The 20,307-nt window shown below is 40.5% G+C and overlaps 2 protein-coding genes across 4 annotated transcripts; one reads left to right on the top strand and one right to left on the bottom strand.

The window, feature by feature from the left end:
• Positions 1 to 515: 515 nt before the first annotated feature.
• LOC118414440 (Hermansky-Pudlak syndrome 1 protein homolog) lies at positions 516 to 8,905 on the bottom strand. Of its 2 annotated transcripts, none has more exons than XM_035818477.1 (16): positions 8,626 to 8,905; positions 7,780 to 7,926; positions 7,361 to 7,482; positions 7,121 to 7,229; positions 5,939 to 6,090; positions 5,474 to 5,624; positions 5,183 to 5,248; positions 4,602 to 4,781; positions 4,156 to 4,326; positions 3,703 to 3,879; positions 3,278 to 3,384; positions 2,894 to 3,094; positions 2,517 to 2,658; positions 2,242 to 2,355; positions 1,811 to 1,890; positions 516 to 1,457 (listed from the first exon to the last, which is right to left on the bottom strand). In XM_035818477.1, the coding sequence occupies exons 1-16, from the start codon at positions 8,737 to 8,739 to the stop codon at positions 1,280 to 1,282; spliced, it is 2,211 nt and encodes a 736-aa protein (XP_035674370.1). In that variant the 5' UTR covers positions 8,740 to 8,905; the 3' UTR covers positions 516 to 1,279. The 2 variants fall into 2 exon arrangements, with proteins under 2 accessions (XP_035674370.1, XP_035674371.1); XM_035818478.1 differs by having other exon boundaries at positions 2,517 to 2,655; positions 8,626 to 8,903.
• Positions 8,906 to 10,131: 1,226 nt separating this feature from the next.
• Positions 10,132 to 17,802, top strand: LOC118413816 (post-GPI attachment to proteins factor 6-like). 2 transcript variants are annotated; one of them, XM_035817366.1, is made up of 12 exons: positions 10,132 to 10,270; positions 10,794 to 10,980; positions 11,368 to 11,563; positions 12,270 to 12,406; positions 12,569 to 12,852; positions 13,174 to 13,406; positions 13,554 to 13,754; positions 14,161 to 14,357; positions 14,741 to 14,895; positions 15,107 to 15,285; positions 15,648 to 15,908; positions 16,360 to 17,802. In XM_035817366.1, the coding sequence occupies exons 1-12, from the start codon at positions 10,150 to 10,152 to the stop codon at positions 16,678 to 16,680; spliced, it is 2,472 nt and encodes an 823-aa protein (XP_035673259.1). In that variant the 5' UTR covers positions 10,132 to 10,149; the 3' UTR covers positions 16,681 to 17,802. The 2 variants fall into 2 exon arrangements, with proteins under 2 accessions (XP_035673259.1, XP_035673258.1); XM_035817365.1 differs by having other exon boundaries at positions 13,542 to 13,754.
• The last annotated feature ends 2,505 nt before the right edge of the window (positions 17,803 to 20,307 follow it).

The raw sequence follows: 20,307 nt of genomic DNA, 5'->3' as shown, positions 1-20,307 counted from the left end.
CTGAAAAACACTTATGGATATATATATATATATATATATATATATAAGTGTTTTTCAGCCTCAAATGCAGGCTGACGCATTCATTGACAGTGCGCTCAGCCATCGTGACCGATCTTGAAACCGGCGGACTAACTCTAAATAACTGGTGAATACGTAGGACTTGCTGCATTTTTTGAATTCATAAATGTGTAAACAATGTCTCCAGAGTGCCACACAAGGTATTTGACCCATATACACTGCATATTAGAGTCGTTTGTGGTGTTTGTGAGTCATTTGTGGTCGTTTGTGGTGTTTAGGCACACCCGTTGGTAACCACAGTCATGGCTTCCAGGTTGGTGTCACTTTTACAACTACAAAAATGTATCCAATAAGTTTCTTTTCTACAACCACAGTCCTGGGTATCTCGCAAGTATCACTTCTACAAGTACAATTCTTAGGCTTTAACACAACATATTTCCTCATTTTGGTACTTTTATCGTCATGTTGACCGTCCCTACAGAAGAAAAAAAATCTTGTTTTTTTTCTGAATCAGGCGAAAATTAATGCGCGCGCTGATGTCATCCATAAAATTTACTTGCTGTGGCCTAAATTGGAGACAACATGTTTTTATCATTTCTGTCCTACAAGGATTGAAAGCAATGTCCCTGACCTTTTATCAAGATTACCATTCTTACTGACTTACTTAATGCTTCAATCAATATACCAGTTTTCGACAGTCTGCAGTATATTATGATAACTACTATAAATAGTCTAATACTTTCCAACACCTTTTCTGTAAATAGGACAGGTGAAAGACTTGAAACAAAGGCTTAAACATTATTTACACCTTTTAGATAAAAACACCAAAATATGCAACAATGTAAAACTGATTCCTTCACCTCAGTAGGAACATAGTAAGCTACAAAATGGCCTGTTATTAGGCTGTCAGGCACTTATATACACTAAATGTTTTCTGTCAAAACTGCTTCAAACAGCTTACAACCTCCTACATCTGAGTGAACTGAAGGAAGTAAGAGTAAAAAATCCAGCTGAGATCATTGTGGTGACCTATATTGCACTATTTGATTCAGATGCTTACCATGCCAACAACCACCTGTTCTTTTCCCATAGTAAAGAATTGTCACTTTTCAATACTTCATATAAGAATTTTGGTAATACATTTTTCTGCATTCAGATTTCACTGCCATTTTACCAGAGTCATTCTACTGTAGGGAAATGTACATTAGAGGCAATATTGGTCCTATTGCAACATTCTCCCTCATGACACATGGCGACACATTTATAGTAGGCTGATGGGCGAGTGAGCCTCCCCTGATGTCTCCCATAACATGGCTGCCAGCTTCCGACAGTGTGAGGCCACAAACTCTGCTGGAATCACCCCAACGTGCATGCACATCAACTCATAACAGTTCACTGCACCCACTGGCATGGTGGGGAAGCACCTAGAACAAAGATCTCTGAAAAATAAAGGGAATGAGAAATTAGTTAACATACATTGAGGATACATGTACATTGCACAGTGTATCTGTTGCTATTTTTATTCCCTAACTTATACCTCATGTGTGATGAAATTCCCAATATCAATCTCCTATCTATATATGTGGCTTCTTTAGGTCAAAATGTATCATAGCAAATCCTACTAGATATCAGCCCTAGATAACAGTCCACAAGATAAAAAATGACAGTCTCTTCTATATATATATATATATATATATATATATATATAGTGCACATATTTAAGCTGCCCCAATCTGGCTTCTGTAATCTCCTGTAACTGCATATTTGTAACACATAAGCAAGGTTTGTCCACCTGTAATAGTGCCCTGCCAGGATACCAGGAGGTGCTCCCTGTACCTGCTTAACTGGCTGCTGGGGTGATAGGGGGTTTCCCTGGACACACAAAAACAAAAAAAAACATTCTAATCAAGACCATTTCAAGATCCCAAACTATGAGATGAAAATCTGGTTGCATAACCAAATGTTGAGACACCTCTTATTCCATTCAGTTATCGGTACTTAAGTGTCTAAACTCACTTCTAGTCCCCCTGGAAACCATTACAAAAGTCATTTCTATGCACCAACATAAATATGGCAGCTGATTTTTCTGTTATACAAATTTGTCTATTGGTATTGAATGCAGCCGAGTTGATAAAAGCTGTAGGACAGAAATGTGCTAATATTATCAAACCCTAACTCATACCATTACTGATAGAGGTATGCTTTAGAATATTCTGTACTTACTGAAGGGTCCTCAAACCATAGGAAGTAGGAGTAGCAGAAGTCTCCATCTCTCACAACAGAGGAGGTAAAGCTGTTCTGTAGGTAATGCTGCCACCGTCGTACCATTTCCCAAACCTGACAAGCATGCATAATAAAGGAAATCATTGGTTTAATCAATAATATACAGTGTCAATGGTCACAAGAATAAAGTTTTTAAAATATCCAGAAGAGGAATTTCTGAGTGCTGGACCACAGAACACTTAGTCTAGTAACTTTTAAACATGGAATATCTTTACCTTCACCTTCAGCACTGCAGTTGCATCAAAGCATCCAGGCTCCGGGTGTGTTGTTACATTGATGGCTGGCGCAATGACCAGGTCCATGGAACGGTCTATGTACAGGAAGTGGATGAGGCCAGGGAAATCCTCCAGATACGTGGTTAGGGTTGATTAAGGAAATGCGCTACACTCTTAAAAACCTGGGAAACAAATCATCTTTGTGGCAGTATAATTCTAAAGACTGGGACACATGGTTGTCAAGAGTGTTTCTCGTCTATCTTCTCAAGCTGCCATATGAAGAATAAGAAAGGTTTTCAACAAAATAAAGGTCAAAGAAGTCCACTGGAATTGTTCCAATCCAGTATCTGCATGCCCAGTCTTAATAAAAAGGATATGTAGTCATGGTAACATTCCTCTGAGCCTTGACTGACAGGTAGTCCTTGTAGTCAGAGATCTTCCTGCTGACCAGCTCCTGCACAGCATCCATGGTTTCCCTCTGCTTGTCCTCAGCTGCCTGAGGGGGCTTGTAGGTCAGGAACAGCAGCCGGAACAGCACCTTTAGTGTCCTGGTGAACTCTGACAGGGCTGTTTCCAATCTGGAACGTGTTCAATGTTATTATCTTTATCATAGACCTGTACTAACATAACTTTCAAATATAAAGAAAATTGAAACTGCATGCTTGTTTACATTTGTGATACACATTCTAACTTTTATTTTTTATCATGACAGGTGACATGTAGTCTAATAAAAACAAACAAAAAAATTCTTAGACTCTAACCTTGGTGGAGGGTTAGCAGCAGTACTGTCCATGTATTCCAACAATCCGCCTTTCCTGACCAGGTCCCATCTGTTCACTAGGTCCTTGTGCACCCGCTCAAGGCCACCCTGATAACGATCAAAGTCACAACATCATTATCCCATGGACGGCTGCATCTTTTGCTGAATTACTGTAACTACTTAATGCTTCAAATACATAATCCATGTAGATGTGCTTGACTGTGTCAGTATTTTTCCGTCACTTTCCAAAAAAAATGGACAAGTAAGTCCATTTATTTAAAGTGATATAAACATGACAAAAATCGGGTAATCAATTATTTAAAACATTTTTTGCATCTGTAAATTAAATTTTCCCTGATGAATGAGGGCAAATATTCAAGGTAATTTACAACTCCTTAACTATATGATAACTTATCTCCTTCACACCTTCATCTTACGAGTTGCATCTAGGACCCTCTTGACGTTCCCCTCCAACACTTCCACCTGGTTTCGCCCTTGAACACCATCCCGTGCGGAGCCTCCTGTTTTCCCTTGCAGCATCTCCGTGGTGACCAAGGTCAACAGGCACTGACAGATATGCCCAGCTAGATGGCTCTTTGGGACCTGATCATGAGATAGCAGAGGGGCCTTGGTTATGTATCCATATCTGTATCTGTCTTGGTCAATGTTTAGTGTAGGGCCCTTAACACATCTTGCTATACAACAGCAATTATGACCAACAACTCGGGTTTATCAGAAACTTGACTTTGCAATTTTTCAATTTCTCCTTAGTAATTTTCTGCTTTCTACTGCATTATGCTTCGAGTACATACATAGACATCTGACTACAACATACATCATCTTCACCATATACACCATATATGCTCCATGATACCTTACCTCGCTGACAATGACAAGCACAGTGCCAGGCATGATGGGTACACAGTGCAGTAGGTGTGGGGAGTGGGTACAGAGGGGAGTCTGCAGGAAGGCAGGCATATGGAAGTACTCCTGACTACTCTCCGCTGTCTCATCCAAAGCCTCCTCACAAGCAGATAACAGCAGCGGGTTCTGTACAAGGCACAAACCTGACACTTTACAAAGCCATATGAGTCATTCAATGTGTGTACAAATACTGCTTGCTTGGAAGCAGGGGGGATTCTTAAATGGCAAAAGGTTTGCTCTACAAATTAAAACAATCAAATGTCTTAACTGCAATTTTTCTATTTTTAATCCAAAGTACTAACAGACCTTTGTCTTCTTTTCTCTTTGAATCTTTGTAGCTGCAAAATGAGCTATCTGAGCTAATAGATGGATAATGTCCAAAATATGATTGCATGTGTTACCTGTTCTGGCTGTTGTGCTCTTTGGCTGGCTGGGGTTGGTTGATGGGGAGTGAAGAAACTGTCCTGGACAGCTGCGGGGGTGTGGAAACTATCCTGTTCATGGGGAATGATGGGAGTGTGGAACAGGTCCCTATTTGGCACAGGTTGTGGGCTGCTGTCCCCCTGACCCTCTGATTTCTCCTGCATGGTACACAAAATAATTCCTTGTTAAGCTCCTAAAATAAAAGTTTGGCTTTTCTATTCTATTTCTTTCAAAAACCAGTTATTACTATCAGTGACATGAAAACAGTCATGCAACAGCTTTGAACTACACAAAGACATTTTGGTTAAAGTTGACAGCTTCTCTTGTCATACTTGAGGGAGAACACTTTGTTTGCTAGCCAATCCACAGCACTTGTTTAAAAACTACATTAGCATCTTTGTATAGATACAGAAAAAGTTAAGAATTTCAATGACATCTGACTAAATTTACTGTCAAAAGATATCACTGGCACCAACCACAGATTGACTAAGAAAAAGCTTATCACTATTTAGTGTCTGAAAAGCCTTGCTATACAGAACATAAGAATAAAAAAAGCAACCTGTTCTGTTTCCTCCACACTGGAGCTGGGACTGTAGTAATCTGTTGATGATGGAGTTGGGGAACGCTGTAGAAATGTCATGGACCAAATGCGGTTATATTACAACATTGACATGACAATTTTCACTCCTGAGGCTGTTAGAACATTCCTAATACATGTACATGCATCTGTACAGCCATGTAGACATTACTAACTTTTATCTTCAAATACTTTTAAGAGATTGACAAAGCATGCCACAAGAGCACTTACATGTATTAACAACTATATCAGTGCACTATTATTCCATCATACCTCTGCAGTTACCCTCCTGACACTGAGTGGAGTAGATGGAGTGTGAGTGAAGGACAGCAGTTCTTCCAGACTATCACCTGTGGGAAACAAGGTCCGCACTACCAGGGTGATGGCAAGGATGTCTGCAGCCTGCAGCTCACATGCATTCCGACTGAAATTGTATAGTTCAGATCTCTTATTAGCTTATGCAGTGCATTTTTAGTTAATGCACTGTGAATATGAGTTTTACAAGTTTAATAAGACACAGCAGTTTATAAGTTATAATAATACATACATGTGTGATTGTTAATGAGTAGTACTAGTAATACAAAATGTTTTTTCATTCGTTGCTGCAATTCAATGTCCAATCCCTATTTGTATCATTGTATGTTGTATCACTTGTCCCAATCTGTAAAATGATGCAACGAAAAATGTCATTGCTAATGTGAACAATGATGTAGACTAGTCACTCTAATCATCCATTACCTTGAGTAGAGTGCAAGCAGCTTGGTGTTGACCAACAGGAGGGCGTGTACAGCATGCTTGTCCCCGCCTGACCGCACCTTACTCAGGGCCTGTTCCAGGATGTTTATACAGGTCTCATTCAGAGCCTGGTTAACATTCAGCCTTTCTACAGCCTGGAAAACAAAATAGAACTGTTAATCTTGCTGACACCAACAGACATGGTGACAATGAACAATAAACAATAAACAAAAAATTATGAAAGTCATATATAATCATATCTCTGTGTTTTACTGCATATTACTAGGTATCATGTTGTTTACATCCCAGGGGACAAACCATGAAAAGAAGAATAACAAATAAAGGAAATGAAAGAAATAGTGTAGATCCATTTAAGTTGAAGGTGGTTTGACTTTGCGGTAGGGAGGTTCTTAGTTTGCTGTTGAAACAGGGTGTTAGGCCAGCCAACGTCAGGACAAGCAAGGTTTTAAGTATGCAGTGAAGAGGTTTCAATGAAAACTGTAAACATTTAACAACAGAAGAGAGTCACTGTTCTATGATTCCCCTACACTAATACCATAAATTCTAAGAAAACACAATACATGTGAGACATTTAGGGTTTTTTTCAATTACTAGCAATTAAAGGGGCATTCCACTCCAGGAGGGAGTCTTGTTTTCCAATAGATAATGTGGCAATGAATACATCATCAGCGGAATTCTGTGGAATTCACCTTGGGATGAATTACGTGATGTGTACAATAATGACAATCACTTAACCCATGCAGACCCTACCCATGCATTCCCTATACGCATAGACACTGTGTTTATCGTACATATTTTCGGAATAAATGAGGTACGCTAAGCACACCGAGAAGGCAAATTGCTCATAAGATAGCAAAGAATACAAGAACAAGACGAGATTTCTTAGCGAACCTGAAATTAGTTTTGTAACCTTACCTAAAAGTCTTGCATTGTATTCAGCCATAGGATTAATTCAATTAGAGGGTACTTGGGGAGTTAAGTAGAAGACTGAATGCTTTTGAGGCATGTGGAGCAACTGGGTACTTTATCGTATAATGTGAAGTAGTATGCAGTTATCACTTCCTAAAATTAATATTTATCGGAAAATAACACTCCCGTGTGGAGTGGAATGCCCCTTTAATGCTTGCTAGACCGTAATCTAATGATAAGACACGTTTTCCTAACCTCTACCAGGAAGCTCTGTTCTGTGGAGGCCAGGTGGGCCCATGTGTTGATCAACCTGCTCATGTAAGTCCACCGTTTCTTCCTATCATGGGAGGAGTCTGGTCGCAGCCTGCAGGTATAAGAATGGAGGACAATTTATATCTGATGGCTACGAGTGAAGAAAGTGTTTCTCTTTTTCACATGGGCACACACACAGGCACAAACAAGTACATAAGGATCCAAGCTAATACATGTACATACTCATCAATAACTGGCCCATAGTGCACCCCTGCAAGCCTTCGGAAGACATACAGCTTTCTCTTCAGGAACTCCTCTGTCTCTGAACCATCTCCACACACTGCTATGTGCAGGTGCTCTCCAAACTGTTTGAAGGAACGGACCAGTATAATCATGAGAACACTTTGTACATAATTTTATCAGTATGAAATGAAGGGCCAATCTATACCTCATTGGAGCAATCTGGAGGACAAATGATGATGATAATGATGATGATGATGACGAGTGAATGGCACATCAGAATTAATAATGGTAGGTGAACATCAAATGCTGTTTTTCAGAGTGTCAGATGCAACATACACACTGATGTAACGTTATTGCATTAAAAGTAGTAAATAAAGTAGGTACTAGTATACCAGTTGCTGCTTATGTTAACAACATACCTGTCTGAGCACAAACAGGAAGCCATTCTCACAGCTGATAGAACTGTAAGGGTTGTCCAACTCTGCTTTCAGGAAACGGTGGGATGCCAACAGTGGGGAGAAGAACTGCACCAGGGCATTCTGGTCCACTTCATCTGAAATTCCATTCTTTCAAGGAAATCAATGAATGAGGATAAGATTTACAAATGAAAGACATGTGTCAAAGGGAATATGTTTCCTAATAGTAATAATGAAGTGATCGAGCTTTGTCAGTGGGAGGAAATAATGTCCTGATACATCCCTACGTTTTGCTTCTTTCTTTATACTGTTGGAGTCCCTTGGTAAAGGCCCCCTCTCACTTGACGTGCGGCACGCTTGCGGCATTGCTGCTTTCGGAAGATGCTCAACGAATTTCAGAGATAAAGAACGAATTTTCTTACTTGTTGTGTATTTTGTCGTCTTCTATGTCACACTTTTACGTATTGCGCAATATCTGAATTATAACAAATCGGAGAAACTAACCAAACAGTACCGCAGCGAACGAACGCAGCAATGCCGCAAGCGTGCCGCACGTCAAGTGAGAGTGGGCCTTAAGTCATAAAGGCTCCCACAAGCTTTGGATCCCTGTCCAGCAAACTCGCACATACTTCATAAACGTCCAATTATTATTCCAACAAGGAGGTTGGTTGCCATTGACGGGTCACACCAAGCACACTTAAAAATATTGTAAATTCTGTTGATAATTCACAGCTATTTAACAACATGGCTTCTACTGTCAAATCGGACGACAGAGTTGTAACGTTACATAATGAATTTTTATAAAATAATCACCCCGCCCCCCTCCCACACAGATATCTGTAACGTTACCTGTTCGGCAATACCCTCTCTCGCTCCAAGACGGTTGATGTGTGTGGTAAATTCAACGTCTCCCCAGAAGAACACGATGTCTGGCAAAGGATTTATAACAACCAGTCCCTTCATTCTTGCCACGATAAAAGGGACATCGTCATTTACTCAGGAAGACTGGAAGTTTGTTTTCATTCGGCAGCCATGTTGTTGATCATGTGATCAAAAGTACATACACAAGTCATGTGACTCAGATAGCACGTGCCAGCCCATTCCGCTGAGTAACTGGCGATGATCCTAAAAACTGCAAAAATAAAACTTTTGGAGATTCCTGATCAAATTAACCGGAGTCTCCAGTGTTTAAGTATTCTATGAATAATGAATAATGAATAATGAATAAAGAGCTTCTTTGATCTTCTTTGCCAGATTCTCTTAGAACAAGTCCATATGAATCATAGCTAAATAAAAGTCCAGTACTAGAAGTTGGAGTTAATTGGCCTAGGAGTGAACTGACCGGTCTACGGAGATAGCTGGATCATGAGACTGCAAAAGACTGAAACTCCATGCCAACTTATTTGTACCTATTTGGCCATGAATTCTTCTCTTTTTCATCCAGCTGACACTGTCTGCTTGGCATGGCTTGGCCGCGTATTATTGAAAATCGCGCTATTAGATATGTCCCGGACCGCTCCCCAACAAATGTACGCAAAAGCCCACAAAAGGCCGCGAAGGAGCAAGGAGTTTGAAAAGGGAAAGGTTCCATTTTTCAAACTCCTTGCTTGGCCAAAGTCCCCTATTACTATTCGGCTAGGCCGGAGTCTGGTAGAGACTAGCCAGGTTTTACGCCTTGAAAGTTCTTTTATCCACCAGCCGAAGGGATACATGACCTTCCTGTCCCTGCTGCGGGCATATTCCATCCCGGATATAAGAACCTTCCCGGCGTACTGAACCTGGCTACGGTAAGTTGTCCCGTCCCCAACAAATTACGCAGGGGAAGTAAGGCTACAGCAAGTAAATTTTATGGATGACATCAGCGCGCGCATTAATTTTCGCCTGATTTCAGAGAAAAAAACAAGAATTTTTTTTTCTTCTGCAGGGATGGTCAACATGACGATAAAGTACCAAAATGAGCAAACATGTTGTGTTGTAGCCTAATAATTGTACTTGTAGAAGTGAGACTTGCAAGGTACCCGAGACTGTAGTTGTAGAAACTTTAGAAACTTATTAGATAGTTGTAAAAGTGACACCAATATGGAAGCTATGAGTGTGGTTACCAACTTTGTTGGTGATGCCAGTCTACCACACTAGTGTCACTTTTACCACACCAGTACATGTCTTAAATACAGGAATGAATGCCTTGTTGGCTCTGATACCATGTTTTGTCCCTTTATTTCTTTTTACAACAGTCATCACAACTTTATGGTGCCTAATTTTGCATCATCTACTCGGATTGCTTTTTGAACCGAGCCAAGGAGGTTAAAAAGGCTCATTGTTTGAACACGGTAATTTGAAAGTTTTGGGAATAGGGACAGGTGCGTACCCAGAATGCACTGCCTGTCCTTTGGTAACCCCAAGATGGCGGAGGACAATCAGCTGCTCGGTTTGACGCTTCTAAACTTGATCTTGTTTCTCTCCCTCTTCTGTCCGTGTTTCGTTGGTGGAGTTGGTAAGTTTTATCTTCGTTTTCAGAAGAACATATATGGCAGTTTTTGCCGGGTCTAGAATGTCGTGAATGTTACCACAAAGAGTGCAGATACAGTAGTACTAGTAGTGCAGTGCCAGTATATCCCTTGCTCAGCTCAGCTCCCTAACATAAACAACATGTTCTTGTTGTTGTTTTGCACTACTGTACCTGTAAATCCAGTGTGACATCTGCCCGTGTAATCATTGCAGCATTTTCTTACTGCTGCATTTTGTCTTCAAAGATCAGCTCAGCCTCTCTTGCGAAAATTGCTGATAGCAGCAGGAAAGGAATTCGCCCAATGGACCGTGCCCCAAATTTTCTATATCAATAATTCATTTAATTAGACTGTGTCTCATCGCTGCAGCTTCAGCTAAAGGAATGCACATTTTACGGATCACTGACCCCGGAGGAAGAACGCTGTATGATCATGTCTAATTGTGGTACATGTATTTGTTTAATGTTTTCATGTTTGAGTTGTGTAACTTGTGTTGTTGTGTATGCCCAGCTGTGAGGGAGAATGTGGAAGTGCACCAGACCAAGGTGATGCACCAGTGGAATGGCTTCGGTAGCGCACAGGTTTTCCACTTTACCATCCCTCGGGCAGCCATCGTCTCCAGGTTTGAACTGCAGGCTGTCAAACTGGCTGGCAATCAGGAATCAGCTGCATCCTGTCCCAACAGGACTATACATGTGTAAGTGTGTAACGTTTTATATTTTACCATATGCTAGGTTCAACCGTTGTAATGCTATATTGCAATGACATAAATAATCAATAGTGCAAATCAATTTGGCGTGGCTAAGTTTTGTCAACCCTAAAGTAGCAAGCAATCAAAACACAATTTTCAAGACCTGGCAATATTCATCTATACATGTATTTTGTAATTTCAAAGATCTATTTTTATTGGAGCAAAAGCACCAGCTTAATGTGATTAACAAAAAAAATGTTTAGTCAGTTGTCATGAAAGATTTGCTTTGTCAATGGATAATGATTGATATGATAAAGGCTATAGATGAGTAATTGGGCTTATTTCTGATACACTCTTGATGTTAACACAAATGTTTGATCTCTTTCCCCACAGTGCATTTCAGTCTGGCTCTTTTCCTGTAGTCAACCCCAAAAATGCATCCTTTCCTGCAAACACCTGGCTAAAAAGGACCAATGCTTTCCAAGTCAATGTGTCTTCAAGAAGTTGGCTGGAGGTGAAGAACCCAGCCCCTGGAGACTGGTATGCAGCAGGGTATCTCTCTCATCAACCTGAGAAGATGACTCAAAGGGTGAGATCTACTGTCCTGAACAGATTGTGTCCATTTAGATCTTTTCAGGCATGAATCCAGAACATAATGAGAATATGGTATCTGATGGATATTTGGTCAGTGTTGCATCGGGATAGGAGTGTTGGATACGACTTCCCTAGTGTTGGATATGACTTCCCTTTTGATACAACTATATGGAACCCACATGTATACAGGGGATGTTGATTTCTTGTAGATCAACAAAAGGATTAAGTCCTTATGTTGTGTTTGGTACATGGTACCTTTTCATGGCATCAAGGTTAGCTTGTCCTTGTAAAGGTCAAGGCAAATCATTTGCCAAGAATGAAAACAAACATGTTTGTCATTGACACTGGTACATTGGTCTGTGGTGAAGTTTACAAAGTAAAGAAGTTCATTAGTGTGTTGTGCCTTTTAACAGGGTCCTGTGTAGTAATATAGGTGGATAGATTTATTAGGACTCAATGAAATCTATTCCCTGTTACATATATATCTTATTTGACCCATACCTCCCTCATGACCTCAATGAAAACTGGCCTGCTGGCCAATTTGAGGCTCTCATAAATAGATAAAGGTTCAAACAAACAGATGTGCATTTTACTGTAGAATATTTGATACTACTAGAATGACTGCAATAGAAAGGATCATTAATAGTTGATACATTATATTGCATGTTGATCTAACTATGGGACATGTATGTTGCCAACAGGATCTGACAGTATCTTGTACCTACATGCTTGGTATCATCCATACCACTGTGTACCTGGATGAAATACCTGTGCTGTCTGACCGAGGTGCACTTTATCACAAGATGCTGTCATCAGGGAGCGACATAGCTGGCTTTAGGTGAAGCAACCATTATTCATTTATATTTTACATCTCATTGGTCACTCATGGCCCAAGATTAGTCTCTAGCCTTCAGACTGGCTGCTTAAATGTTCCATGGCATAAACAATCCTTTGTTTATGGTGGGTGTATGGTTACATTCTACTTTGATATTACCTACAGGTACTTTGTCCCTACCAACACATTGAGTTTCCAAGTCACCATCAGTGATTGCCATCAGGCACCCGTGAACTCCACAGCTGGCTGTCCTGTTATCTTACTCCTCAAACCTGCATCACTACCATTGCCTGGTAGCGAAGAGAACAATGTCAACTGTTCTACCATGGAGGAAGACTGCAGCATCAATAGTGACACCCCACCCATCCAGAGCACCTGGTATTACCTGGAAGTGACACGGTTGCCAGGCAACCTAACCATCAGCTTTAATATTGAAGTCAAGGTGACAGGTAGGTATGAGCAGTCTCGAACTGGGCACAATGACTTTGAATTTTGGAATGGACCAACACAATTCCTATTTTACATGAGTTTAGCATTTGTCTATAATCTTATTAGCACTGCAAGTCACTGTAGATAACTCTCTTTCAAAGCCACCTGTTCTGTTGGTTTTATGGGATTTTTTTTGCAAGGTAATTTATATATTATGTAAAATGTTATTGTTTGCATGATTTATGTTGTGTTTATTGGTTTATAGTAAATGTGTATTGCAAGCAAGTCATGGCACATTTAGTCTCTTATTTCATGGACTTAATGTCTTTTAAACGTTTCAGCTTGTGACAAATCCCAAGGCTATCTAGATGAAGTAGGAGAGATTCATCCAGACCAGGTGAACAGTAGCCTGCCTTCTCATGTGCACTTGTGGAAGAAAGTCATTACCAACAGGGGCACTGTCATGGCTGACCAGGGTCCAGATGGAGGATCCATGACTACCATGGGGGAAAAAGTACCCATCAAGAGGAAGCACCGGTTTCAACGGTCCCTGGCTAAATCCTCTCACATTGAGGTGACTTTTTGTTCTTTCAGATACCTCTATTACCTGTATAAAGTATGGTACAGATGTGAATATATCATTGTTCTGCTGCAATTTTTACCCAATCATTTCAGTCCTCTCCTAATATTGTGTTCCTGATTTCTACAGCTTACTTCTCAGAACACATTGACCAACCAGTGCCCAGTCATCCATTGGCTCCAGCGGTTTAAGAGTCCGTACCCCTTCCAGACATCTTTTGTATTGGATGAAGTAGATCCAGGTGTACCAGAGTCAGACAGACTCAGTGTGTTCAGCTTCCACATTCTACCAGTGGAGGACACCGGGGGAACCTTGAACATAGGACTGGACATATGGAGTCCTGTGAGTCCTGTTTTCTGAAAAAGTTATAGCACTTTTTAAGTTGAACCACATGATAAGTAAAGTGTCACACTACACTACATCAACTCTATACATAAATTTGGAAAGTACAACAAGAACATCTTCAATTAAGTTAGAAATGATATCATGTCTCTGGTAAGTGCTTTACACTGCAGTCAACTACATGTAGATTATATTCAATCATCTAATCTGAACCTATTTTAAAAATAGAAATTGTATATAGAGTTCCATTTAGAGTAGAGTAAGGAAATGATATTTCTAAAACTTCACTATTGTACTGCGCCTTCCCACATTACACAAAGCTGGAAGCATAGTTAATTGAATATCAAATCAAGAATACACATCTAGATATATGTCCCAGTAACCAGTTGTGTTGTTCACATGGCAGCACCCTGACCTGCTTGTGAGTGTACGGCTGTGTATCCGGGTTGGAGCTCCACCCAGTCAGGAAGGCTCCAAGTTCAGCTGTGAACCTCACCATGAACTGCTGACCAACGGCACCAATACATGGTATTTCCCGTTCCCAGAGCCGGGAGTGTGGTACCTAACATTGGACAAGACATGCTGGAATGTCTCTGGATCAGGGTATGTTATTGTTGAATGCAGCCAAATTACCTTCCTAGTTGGTAATTTTCACTTATCCATTCTTGTTATCCAGAAGTCATGTCCCTTTTGGAGGCAGAGGGAGTGCCTTATTGGTAGATGCTGTACTGATAACATTTTCAGTATTACAGGGGGGTGTCTGAATATGCTTTTTATATGCAAGTACACTCTATTGTAAGCCTGATGCTAATTCATTTTGCAGTAAAATATGCTAAGTGGTTTACTTTTACTTGATCTTTGACAAAAAGGCACTGTCAGTAAATGCATAATTCTCATTGAAATGTGTGTGAAAAGGAAGAAATGAAGCCCAAACAGGAACTGATGTCAAGTGGAGGTATAATATCACTTTTATTTTTGTTTCTTAGTAATGACAGTGTTGAGGTGAACTGTTCCAACCTCACCAGTGCAGTGGAGCTGAGGACAGAGATCACGCCATGTATTAATGACTGTGGACAGAATGGAGCATGCCACACCTACTACAGTGGTGTTTTCTTCTATGCTGCCTGTTCCTGTGAAGATGGTACATCTTTATTACTTGTGGTGCAAAGGATTATAGTCCAGCTATAGGCATTGGTTGCATTAGACAGTCATAAATTTTTTGGGAAAAAAAGAGTTAGTTGTTTTGAAAGGCAACAATTCAGGATGTTTTGTTTATCTTATTTGTTGTGTATTAGTGTTTGTTTATTCTGTTTTGAGAAGAGATTAATGACTTCTATTCCTCTACCTTGTAGACTGGACAGGCTGGGGCTGTACTGATGGGACAAATTCGCTGTCTTACAACAGCAAGCTGGTCCGTGTCCTGCTGCTGACCCTCAGTAACCTCATGTTCATCCCAGCCATCTGTGTGGCTATCTACAGGAAGTTCTACGTGGCTGCCCTGGTCTACACCTTCAACATGTTCTTCTCCACCGTAAGATCAATTGAACTTATTTTGGTAGCAGTCATGGTTTTAGCAGTTCTTTTTGATCCCTTTATTATGATGTGAGGTTTTGTGTAAGTGCTCCAGCCCAAGTAATGTACAAGACTTTTGTTTGTTATCAGCATTGTTTCTGTCCATGAAATAAGGACTTTTGATTACCGCTCCTAAACAGAGCCCAACCTTAAGGTGTTTGCACTGACCATGCCTCTTATTGTGACACTATTTGTAAATTTTGTATGATTGGTTGTGACATGTAAGTAAAATCAGCTTGTGTCAGGTCTTCATGGTCTTTCAATGTAATTAGACCAAAAGAAGTGGAAATGTATCAACAGCTTTGCTCCCCCCCCCCCCAGTTCTACCATGCCTGTGATGAGCAGACAGTGCGCTACTGCCTGACCAAGTACAGCCTCCTGTCCTTCTGTGACTTCTTTGCCTCCGTCTTGTCCTTCGTCGTCACCCTGGTTGCCATGGCGAAGCTGCCCGAGCCGTGGCGTGGACTGGCCCACATGGCTGGGGCCCTAGGGGTGTCAGCTGGGGTGCAGTATGATGCCCATGGTTTGTGGGTGTTTGCTGTACCTGTAGGTGTGCTGGCGGTTGTAGTGCTCATCTCCTGGGTGAGTTTTGTGTAAATATTTTTTTGCTGTGTGGCATTTCCCCAAAATCGGTATGAACACAACAAAATAAGATGAAAGCAGCCATAGTGTGACTTGATTGATATACTGTGCTGTCAATTACACATGATGAGCATTAGTTCATTGTTACAAGTGTTGAGGAAGAAGCAACAATCATAAATTTCTGTGTCATGCTTCGGTATCCAGTTCCCATGAGTGAGAATGCTCCATTATCATGATGATCATATGTACACTTTTATTACAGTTATACCTGTGATTTACGAAATATGACCATGGTAAAATCCTAATTGATATCAGCCCTACAGCATTGACTGTGGCTAAACAGTCCTATAGGAGAATGACAATCTACATAATAGTCAATCTTTAAATAACAATCATTACCTAGACTTCTAGCTAAGCTACCATAACTTTGTCTTCAACTGTCTCCTCCTAGATTCTGCAGTGTCGCAAGAGGAAGAAGATGTACCCATCAGTCAGGCGCATCCTGTTCTACCTGCTCCCAGGTGCAATCCTGGCTGGTACTGGTCTCATCACCTACGCTTTCTTTGAGACAGAGAGCAACTATGCATACCTGCACAGTCTGTGGCATGTATGTATATCTGGATGTGTTCCCCTTGTTCTGCCATCTAGGAGAAAGAAGGCTGCTGCAGCTAGCAATGACCACTCAGAAGAGCTGTTAGATGTGTCAGCTGATTATGTTCCTGAGCTGAGATCATACTCAGCTTCAGACAGTATGTTGGACAATATGGAGTAAGTCTTAGCACACTGTTGTGTCCACATTGATATTGCTATGCTTGTAAGTTGGCATTCAAAAGGTGAACTGTACAGGCAACTGTCTATGTAAGTTTTTATAATCACACTGTTTGGGTACAAGCATGGGTTGCTGTTACAAGGAAAATCAGGGTCAAGCAATTTTTAAAACATTTTTCTGAGAGTTCTCAATGTTTGTATTATTCTGTAATTTTCTTAATGTCTGTTGGTTTCATATGGTGTCTGTTGAAGACTTTGTCTTACTTCCAGGTGAAGATAAGAAGTGATGACATAACGTTACATTGGACATCATTGGTTTTTTATATGCTAGTATCTGCCACCAGGGATTTTAACAAAATTACTATTATCAAACTACATGTACATATGAATTCATTGGTGAATTTATGTACTAAGTATGTTTTTTTGCTGTATATGTGTCTTTTCATGAATACATGTAGTAGTTTGTATAGATAGATGAAGGAATGTTGTAAATATACTGTCTTTAGAATTGTCAGTTAAGCATTTATAGAACCCACCATACTGGTACTTAGGAATGACATGTCAAGTAAATGTGACATCTTTGGAACAGCCAGGATATACAACTGTCACTCTGACAAAATGACATAAAATGCTTTTAGAAGTTTGTAGGTAACTGTGCTGAAATAAGTGGATTGTAAATATTTTTGGTACAAACAAGGTGTATATGATTTATCAACATCTGACTTACCTGTGGTCAGGAAGTGAATATCTACTTGCTACATCTGACTTAATGGTGCAATGTAACAGTGAATCTTTGACATGAAAATTACTGTAGCATAAATGCTGTACAAACTTCAGTGTTGTGGAAAAAATGGTAACAATTTTGATACAAATGCTTCTGTTACTACTTATGTTTCTGACCTTTACATCCTAATGGCAAGTTGGGAATGACGATGTGCATACTTGCTGCTAATTTTATCCGTTTTGATCCATCTATCTGGTCATCAGGTGATGGAAGTAAGATAAGTGATGTACATATTCTGTAAGTAGTGAAAAATAAGGAGTTACAATTGTCTTTTGTTACAAATACAGGTTCATGTGTTCAGGTCTTTTCATTATGCATGTACATGAATAATTTAACTTTAGGAAAAGGATTGCAGCAGGGTAGAAAAGAACAGGAAAAGCTCCATCCTGGCCAGCTGCTCACCAAGACACACACATTGACCTGGTAATAAAAACATAACCAGTAGTAACATCAGCTACCTGTAGGATAGACATTGTGTAATAACTACTGTTAAAGGTATGGTTAACAAGCACATCTCTTAGCCAGATATTTACCTCCTGAAAAAGGCATGAAAGACTCAGGCTTGTTTTTTTTCAGGAGGTAAATATCAGGCTAAGAGATATGCTTGTTAAGCATACCTTTAACAGTAGTTATTACACAATGTCTATCCTACAGGTAGCTGATTTTACTCTGGCTGGGCATGCCCACAAGTTGCGTTTGGTCACTCCTAATGTCTGTTGAGCCTTGGTTGATATTTTGTTAACATGGACACCCCACTTCAGCCCAGCTGTTAACGTAACACCTAGGTATTGGTGGCTTTTTGTGGTTGCTAATGTCTGACCACAAAACTGGTAAGGGGGACACATTTGGTGTGCGTTTGTTCGTTATGTGCATAATAAAGCACTTATCAGGATTGAACTGCATAGGCCAATTTCTTTGCAATTCTTTCAGGGTGTTCAGATCTTTCTGAAGAACTTGTGAATCATTCTTTGCAGATACCTCTATATATAGCAGACAATCATCGGCGAATAACCTCACACTTGAATCGAGCTAGAGGAAGCAATGGTCCCAGGACAGTGCCTTGCGGATCTCCTGACGCTACTTTAACTGGAGCTGAGGCCTTCCCTTTCCCTTCACTGTACTGGCTAAAAGGGAATTTCTCACCGCTAAAAACACGAGTACATGCAGACGTTTATTTTTTGGCTACGATCTCTTGTAGAATAATACATCAATTAGACCTTTTAACTATATGCACCGCGGTTTACATCGTGAGGCGATCTTTATCCAAACATTTTGGATTTCACGGAGGCCGGCTCATTAGGAGGAGGATGTCATGACGACAGGGGGCGCGCTCACCAACAGCGTGCGCGTGCATAATGGCATACGTGGATCAGCATGTGCAGCGGGTAATTATGCTGCGGGAAGTGATGCCGCGCGCAAGCACAGGGCGGATTACTTATTTATTTGTTTATCTATTTATTAGGATTCTCCATATACGATGACAATGGAGGGTATGGCGAAACAGGTCTCAAAGGTCACCTTTTCAAAGCCGCCATACACACATGTTCGCACATGTTTACACACGGCGGGGTTATACCGCCCATTACGGGGTGACATACCGTACATTATAGCGATCATTATCGGGCCAGTCTTTGCAATGTTGGCCCTATCAGTTCTAGCCGGGCGCAGAAGACGCTGATAACGACGCGTACGTATAACCGGGATAAAGGCAGAAATGAAGAGCGGGTGCCCAGATATGTATACGAAGCGCGCGCTATCCCACGTCAGGGTTGCCAGCAGTGTTACGCAGTCTGTATGAAACCTCGGAGGTTAATGAAAGCTCCTTGGTGGCGCCAAGCCAACATCGTGCCTCTGCCAAAAGCCGCCCCCCATAATTAGAGAAACTCCGACCAATCTTTCTCACACCAGTGTTGGCAAAGGTCGTGGACTCTACTCAGACATTAAGGATAACATCGACCTTCCCTAAACTAGTCTCGTTACAACTGACTTTCCAAAAAGAACTGTACTGTGTGGTCTGGTGTAGTTTGAGTAAGATCATCTCATGTGAGCCATCTATGACAGACTGTATCATGTAACACTGAGTAGGACTGGTGTGTGGAGAAACTTACACATGAGGTGGTCTCCAGTAGTACTTGTGGAGGTGGGAGTGTCCAGTTCCTGTACAAGTCTAGAGACTTGTCCACTTCCTGTTACACTTACTGTAGGGGTGTGTCCAACCTGTAGCACTACTTTTAACACTATATAACAGTTGTAGTTTATACACCTATGTTGGCATGTGAGAGTAATATATTTCATATCACACATGAAGTGGACTTATGTAGAGGAAATTCTTGACATTATACTAATGAACCTGTAAATGTAGCATTCTTAGTATTATACACTGTCTTATTCTTAGTTTTATACACTGTCTGAATCACCAGGATTTTCAATTCAAAGTTGTAAAGAGCAACATACGTAGCAAAGTAATATGATGACGTCATCAAACTCTGGCTGCACAGAAAAAACTCTGTTTAATAAATAGATATAATGCTTCTTCACAAAACATGTTCGTTACAAAATAATTCGTATCATAAACTCCAGCAGAATAACTCATTTCACAGTAATGCCTTTCCACCACTTCATGTCATGTACTGCATTATGTATTTTTCACATTTATTGCATATTCTATCAGAAAGGTTTTGTTTCTCACAATATAGCTAATACACGTATCTGTGCAGTCCACAGTGTATGGTATGCAGTGGTGTACATACTAAATGTGGTTACATAATTCTGTACCAGCTAAAATGTCCATTGCCAATAAATGAAGCTAAGTGGATTATCTTCTGGCTTAGTCTCCCTTCTGTCAGA

The sequence above is a fragment of the Branchiostoma floridae genome, chromosome 4, assembly GCF_000003815.2.
Source record: "Branchiostoma floridae strain S238N-H82 chromosome 4, Bfl_VNyyK, whole genome shotgun sequence".
Taxonomy (NCBI): Eukaryota; Metazoa; Chordata; class Leptocardii; order Amphioxiformes; family Branchiostomatidae; genus Branchiostoma; species Branchiostoma floridae.
The sequence above is the reverse complement of the archived record's forward strand: the minus strand, read 5'-3'. Positions and strand labels throughout refer to the sequence as shown.